The 7,310-nt window shown below is 39.8% G+C and overlaps 1 protein-coding gene across 1 annotated transcript; it reads right to left on the reverse strand.

Moving 5' to 3' along the window:
- Positions 1–4,079: 4,079 nt before the first annotated feature.
- Positions 4,080–7,310, reverse strand: LOC105006504 (CD209 antigen-like protein E). The gene is made up of 8 exons (XM_029117929.2): positions 7,245–7,310; positions 6,631–6,723; positions 5,624–5,674; positions 5,186–5,527; positions 4,974–5,068; positions 4,738–4,872; positions 4,411–4,534; positions 4,080–4,270 (listed from the first exon to the last, which is right to left on the reverse strand). Exons 2-8 carry the CDS (start codon positions 6,689–6,691, stop codon positions 4,203–4,205), a joined length of 876 nt encoding a protein of 291 aa, XP_028973762.2. The 5' UTR covers positions 6,692–6,723; positions 7,245–7,310; the 3' UTR covers positions 4,080–4,202.

The following is a 7,310-nucleotide window of genomic DNA, read 5'->3' on the forward strand; positions in this document are numbered from 1 at the left end:
CTGTCAGTGACTCAATGTTTTAATAGAAAATCCTGCTAATATGAATTATTGAACTCAACATAAGTTATGAATACCACCCCCACTCTGCATCTGATAGTAACACTTTTTTATATAATAACTATTTGTGGTCTATTAAATTGCCAAATACAATTTCACTTTGGTCGTTTGATTGTTAATTGTTTCTAACAGTCTTTCTGGTTGATTTCTAAAATAATTTTCTACAAGACTAAAATATTATCAGTAAAAAAATCCTAATAAGAAATAAAGACCTAGCTAGACATTAAATAACACCACAGACGGAAGAAAAAATATAAACTAACAGAGTAAACTTCTATTTACTTGTGGACACTCTAGAGGAAAATGCTGGAACAAGTAGCTAGCTAGTCTCATAAACCAGGTCTCTCTGGCATCTGGAACAAGGTTGAACTAGATTTGTTAAGAGGAAAGGACATTTCTATTGGTTTATTTAAATTAGACCTCATGTGAGGTCACATAAAACCCGTAATATTATTCCCTCCTGGTTTCAAGTGTTTGACAAGGGGACCAGTAACTTTTGGATTAGACTTTATCAATATAGAAAGAACAGTTATGTTTCATACTTTGGTATGATTTGATTTAATAACTTTGTCATCAGATATTATGAAAAACATGACATTTATTGTTCAGGAGCTTGAGTTCAATTTTACACAATTCTTTTTTTTTAAGTTTCTTTAGGATAATTAGAGAATTTCTTTTGTTTTGTGATCATTTAGTTCATCTTGTTAATTTTTAAAAAATACATACTATTATTTTTTTCAGATTATTTATAATAATTTAACATATTTTAAACATTTTATTATTTTACACAAAGTTCTATACTGTAGATGTTTGAAGAAAGAATTTACCTTAACTAAGTACATTCAACATTAAAATGTTTGTTACTAAAACATCAAGGACACATTCCCTCTATAGTATCTGTTATTTTTGTTGAATTCATTTTTACAGTGATACTGCAATTCTGTTTGACCACTTACATGAATATTTGATCTTCCGCGAGAACATTAGCAGGTCCCAGATACGAATGTTAGACTGGGAGATGTAAGCAGAATGTAACTGGACCTAACATTCCACCAGACTTGGGTGTTTTGATTGTGGCCCAGTTCTCCTCAAACAGCGATTTGAAATCTCCTCTCACAGGACCCGATGTTCCAGCCAGGAGGACGACCAGAGGACAACACATTAAAACGTCATGCTACTACGTAGTGAAACAAAACAACCTGACTTAACACTTCATAATGCTACGTAGTGAAATAAAAGGACCTGACCAAACACTTCATAATGCTACTTAGTGAAACAAAGAGATCTGAGCAAACACTTCACAATGCTACATAGTAAAACAAAGGGACCTGACCAAACACTTAATAATGCTACATAGTGAAACTTGACTTCATAATGCTACCACCTACTGAGGAAGTATTTTCATTGTAATCTTCTAAGACGAGACCCTTTTCTTCTCCTGAATCTGACCTGTCTGCACAAACAACCAGTACAGAAACTATCAGTTTCCTCTTTGGACAGCTCCTCAACATTCGGATTAAAAATCTTTAGGCCATGCAATTATTTGCTAAGAACCTACTCAGACCAATGTTCTTAAATTAAATAACATGAAGTGGCACATTTGATCCATAAGAACGCAAATGATGAATGAAATCCTGACATTCATGTCCTAATTAAATGGTGTGATTAATAAGCCGCCTCCACCCCATCGCTGTCAGCCGCTGTGTCAGAACGTTTCAGGGGTCTCTAAACATCCGTTACCAATAACACAATCAACACACTGAGGGGATTTAAACCGCTATCAAAATCTGTATTTTAATGCCCTTTGTTTTTCATAATGATCTAGACCAGGGCTGCTCAGTCCTGTTCCTGGAGAGTTACTGTCCTGGTTGTCTTCTCTCTAAGCCTGATTTTACACACCTGATTCTAATAAGGAGCTGGTTGAGAAGTTCAGTCAGGTTGGTCACCACAGGGTTGGAGAGAAAACCTACCAGTTGGTAGATCTCCAGGAAGAGGGTTGAGCAGCCCTGATCGAGACGACATATTAAATAATCATGTTCACTATATATCATTGAAAAAAACATCTCACTACATCTCTACACATCACCACTGGGGCAACACCCATGTTTAACGTTTCAGTTTTTTAAAAATTGTTCTTACATTTTAAGACTGCTGTCACCAAAGCAAATCAAGGGTCAGCAAAAGTTGAGTTGACATCCAGGATGGTGTTGTGTATTCCTGCCCTACACGGCTGAAGGACTGATTCAAAACAGTCTTTTAGATGTTGTGTATTCCTGCCCTACACGGCTGAAGGACTGATTCAAAACAGTCTTTTAGATGTTGTGTGTTCCTGCCCTACACGGCTGAAGGACTGATTCAAAACAGTCTTTTAGATGTTGTGTGTTCCTGCCCTACACGGCTGAAGGACTGATTCAAAACAGTCTTTTAGATGTTGTTTTATGATTCAAAGTACAGGGTGACTCATCACGTCTTTTATATATAACAGGGATCCTTTTAAAAATGTTGACTAACAAATGACCGAAAAGTAGTTTTATTTCCTGTTGCCTGCTACATTTATGCGCAATGTTTTGCTCAAGTTGGGCTGGAGTCATGTTTCATCACGCCAGGTAAGTGGCTAGGCAACCAGTGGAAACTGGATAGCATGTTTTCAGCCCACCTGGTGAAATCTTTCATTTCTGTGAATCGGATTGGTCAAAACCCACACAGAGCCTACTGATGTCACACAAAGAGAGACGAATTGCATTCCAGTTGACAAATAATGAGGCACGTTGGAAAACAAAACAGCATTGAGTTAATATATTATATAAAACGCAATCAAGTGAATAAATATAATGCAGTTTGATGCTGCCCACCCAAATGAAAAGTTAAATGCTGCTAGGCCATATTGTTCTGGTTGATCTGCTTCAATGCTCTGAAATCCTTACATGAACTGACCAAAAGGAAAAACCTCTGCATCACAGGTCACACCATTTCATCTTCAGATTATTACACAAATGATTACAAAATGGATATCCCCGTTGAGGACATTTAACGTTTAAATTCATTGGAACTTCTCCAGATTTATTGTGACCAGGCTGATCATGTGACATCCGAGGTTATTAACGCTGATCATGTGACATATGAGATTATTAAGGTTTTTAAGTCACGACAACTTACACTGAGGCTTTATAATCATAAATAATAATTTTATAAGCAGAACATGACCACATCGAACATGCAGTTCGACACACATACCACATGGCGGCAGTAGAGATCGAGAGATTGACACAACCTCAGAAGACGTTTGGAGAACTGCTGTTAATCAAGCACCCATTCAACAACTCTATGCAGTTTCATCAACATTCTGCCATTCATTTCTATGGAGGAAAACAGGAAAAGTAACCCAGATCCTGAGATGTACTTTAGAGTGTCGTCATTCTTTAATTTACTTTTTCATATTTATTATTTTTGCTGACATCCTGGTGTGGAGCACAGTAACCAACAGCCATGGACACAATTATATGCTGGCAGCACTCAGATTTTTCTTTATCACAATAAAAGACATCACTGAAATGTATAAGGCAATATAGTTCTAGTCTGTAAAAAAGAACAGACAAGAACCACATTGAAACAGACATTAAACAGAAAATGACAGACTAGATTAACTGACTAGATTTTTAACTATATTGCCTTATATATTTCAATGATGGCTTTTATTTTGAAAAAGAGAATCTGAGTTAGCACTGCTAGCATAATATCCTGCTGCTAGAAGAACAGTAATGACGCCTTGAATGACCGTCACTATTAAATCCTACATTTAATGCACTTGTGGAGATCTGAGTCAATTTCCATTTTACCTTGTAAGTTGATAAAGAAAACAGACCAATTCACCGGAACAACATGGGAAAAATTAGTAAATGTAATAATGATTTTAATCAAGCCCATTAGAGAACAGTTGGTGTAATCTGGTATGAATGTGGAAATACAAATGACTGATGACAAACAAAAGCATTACAAAGTGAGAAGAACCTGGTCGATGGATGCAGGTTGAGTTTGGTAGAAATGACCACTAAGAAACAGGCAATATTGCAAAACGTGGCTTTATTTTAAATAATCCCATGTTCTGGGAGCCTATTCGATGTAGTTTCTATCCCAAAATGTAGAAATCACATCTTTCTAGAACACAGGAAGGGATGTTTTTGGCGGCAGCAGGCATCATTCTGACCGCGGTCGGCTGGAAAAGAGCAAAACGCAGTGAAAGCCAGTCGTTGAACATTTGTTTTTAAATGTGTACATTACTTTACAATTTTATTTCATTTTTTTAAGCTGAAGACATCCATGTTGGATGTTAGTTGTGTGGTCCAATACTCCTACCTCCATAGTTAATCTCCATGCAGTTCTCCCTCATCCTATATTGGCCCCTGGAATTAGAGGGCTGCCCTCTGCTCCAGTTTTGGTAGTGGAACCTGGACCCGTCACTCCAGACCCAAAACCCCTCCTAGAGACACAGACAGACCAGCAGACATTCAACACCGTACTGAACTCACACAGCAGCCGCGGCCAAAAAAACGAACGATGGAACAACGGTTTGACGCGACACAGTGTTTCGTAAAATATAAAACAAGGAATTTATTTCACATCATATTATTGAAGGATCAATGCATCTTGTATGTGTGACTGTTAGAAAGACAGAGTCCTTACATGGACGGCATCGTTCCCTCCAACCCAGGTTCGCTGGTCTTTCTTGCTGCTCCTCTCAATGACGGACAGAAGGAAATGATACTGGTGAGGTCCGTGTACTGAAGCCAGGTTTCCACCTAAGAGCAGACAGTTCCTCTGGAGGGAGAGGGAGATACCATATTATTGTCGTTCCCTATAGCTGACAGCCATGTTAACTTGTTTTAAGTAGCTTGCCATAAAATTATTTTTTCAGGTACCTCAGCCTTTGTCCATGACGCCTTGAACGGGACGTAGTGGTAGCAGTGAGTCCCGTGTCCGTGCCAGCCGTGGGGGCAGACTCTGTGGTTAGGCTCTGGGGGGAGAGAGATCACGCCAAGTAACGCTGTTAAGCCAGTGAAAGTAACAAGTGAGTGGAATATTAAAATTGCCGGCGTGGTTAAAAACCGTGAGGTTGAGAGTGGGATCTTACTTATTCGCAGGTGACGTCTCAGGTTCCTTATGAAGTGACTCAGACTTTTCCGACCTCGCAGTTCAACGCCGTCTTCCTCGCTTTTCGACCCAGACCAAGGTATTTGTTCCTCACTGCTACTCCGATAACGCCTGGGAAAGTGTCTCTCCTCGCTACTCCGGTAACGCCTGGGAAAGTATCTCTCCTCGCTACTCCGGTAACGCCTGGGAAAGTATCCCTCCTCGCTACTCCGGTAACGCCTGGAAAAGTATCTCTCCTTGCTACCCCGTTCATGCGAAGAGATGAATCTCTGCTTGCCATCTTTCCCCAATTTAATATCTTGCTGTTTCTTCGGTTCCTCAACTTATGTGGATTAAGACATGTTTACAAACACATGGTCAGTCACAGGACTATGAAAACACAAAATATAATGAGATGATATATGACAAGACAACAAACCTTTAATATTCAGATTCGTCTGAGGTTGCAGATTATTTGCAGATATAATTTCTGTAGGTGAAAGACAACACAGAGACTGTTAGTCCAGATTTGTGGTGTAGTGTCCCTCTACTGGACAGGTTGTGGTACTACATGTTGACATCCAGGGGACTTATTTTGACACTATTTCTACCAGGGCAATTCAACTCTTACCCTGCAAGGGTCAGAGCCTGCTGGCTTTCTGTTCTATCTTATCATTTACTGCACACTTGCATTTCGATAGAAAAAGGTCTCTTCATTGTGATTCCTACTTTGTGGTCCATTTTATAGTAGTGCATTCCCATCTTTTTGATGTACTTCATCAAATTTCATCAAATTACAAATTACAGAGGCCTGAATAAATGATTGACAATAAAGTTGTGGTTTAACACAGCAGGTTAGCGACACTCCCAAACGGTCTGTACCAAAAGTCAGTATATCTCAAAGTTTTTGAACCGACTTTGAGATATAATTCGTCCCAGTCACTGGGTATGGCGAGTAGCGGCTGTATTTAAGAGACAGTGGCAGTGAACCACAACCCCCTCCATGTTTCTCAGCTAGTCACTTGGTATAGATTCCTATCCCTTCATTTGAGTGTGCTGAAAAACAAATTGAAGTACTTAAGATAAACTTACCAAATAATGCACAGATACTGTATTCACAGAAAGTATATGTGCAGAATATATGAGTTAAATATATAAAGACGAGACCTCTTTCTGTTCAGGCACTGACAGTGTTTACATCATTCATCTCTCTAAAAGCAAAACACTGGTGTAAAGTGTGAACCTGTGGCATCCCCCACAACAAAGACAACACTAGTGTGAAGTGTGAACCTGTGGCATCCCCCAGAACAAAGACAACACTGGTGTAAAGTGTGAACCTGTGGCATCCCCCAGAACAAAGACAACACTGGTGTAAAGTGTGAACCTGTGGCATCCCCCAGAACAAAGACAACACTGGTGTAAAGTGTGAACTAGTGTCTCTCTTACCGTTGGCATCGCCCAGAACAAAGAAAACACTGAGCAGTAGAAGGATGGTCAACATCCCCATGGTGACAGTTTCCTAATTAGAAGACAGAAAAACTGAAAGAGAGAGAGAGAGTGACAGACGGACATTGATAGATTCAGTAATTCAGAGTCCAGGTGAGTGCCGTCTCTCCCCAATCTCCTCATTAGATTAGAACCCCCAGCCACATCGTATGTCTCAGAAATATGACATCACAGCTGATTCTTTTACTAAACGCCTCAGAGATTCGCTGACCATGTGAGACGGATGTGGTTGTACTGGAATACATTTAAACACCGGTAGAACACTGATACATTTAACCGCTCTAGGTTGCCGGTGTTACTCAGGACCAGAGGAATGGGATCATGTTTTGGACTTCGGTTGAGAAACACAGAGGAACAAAATACTATTCTGCTGCCAAAACCAAACGATCATCTTTTTAACAATGTAGACACATCCATCACAATGGAACCAGGATGCTGCCCAACTGCACACTAAACACGACCACTGCCTGGTCAGAAGTAGTGTACTACAAGGGGAACAGGGTTCCAGCTGTGACACAGTTACACTATTAGATGAACAGGTGTTGAACTCTCACCTTCTGAACTCCTCAGGTGCAGCGTTGCTTCTTCAGGGACCTTCAATGGTCTTTACCGGGTCTCGG

This window comes from Esox lucius, chromosome 24 (genome assembly GCF_011004845.1).
Source record: "Esox lucius isolate fEsoLuc1 chromosome 24, fEsoLuc1.pri, whole genome shotgun sequence".
Classification (NCBI taxonomy): Eukaryota; Metazoa; Chordata; class Actinopteri; order Esociformes; family Esocidae; genus Esox; species Esox lucius.

Coding starts and splice junctions, on each gene's coding strand:
- LOC105006504 (XM_029117929.2), bottom strand. CDS start 6,691: ATGGGGATGTTGACCATCCTTCTACTGCTCAGTGTTTTCTTTGTTCTG. Junction 4,535..4,737: donor GAGGGAACGATGCCGTCCAT/GTAAGGACTCTG, acceptor CTGTGTCTCTAG/GAGGGGTTTTGGGTCTGGAG. Junction 4,271..4,410: donor CATGGAGATTAACTATGGAG/GTAGGAGTATTG, acceptor GCTCTTTTCCAG/CCGACCGCGGTCAGAATGAT.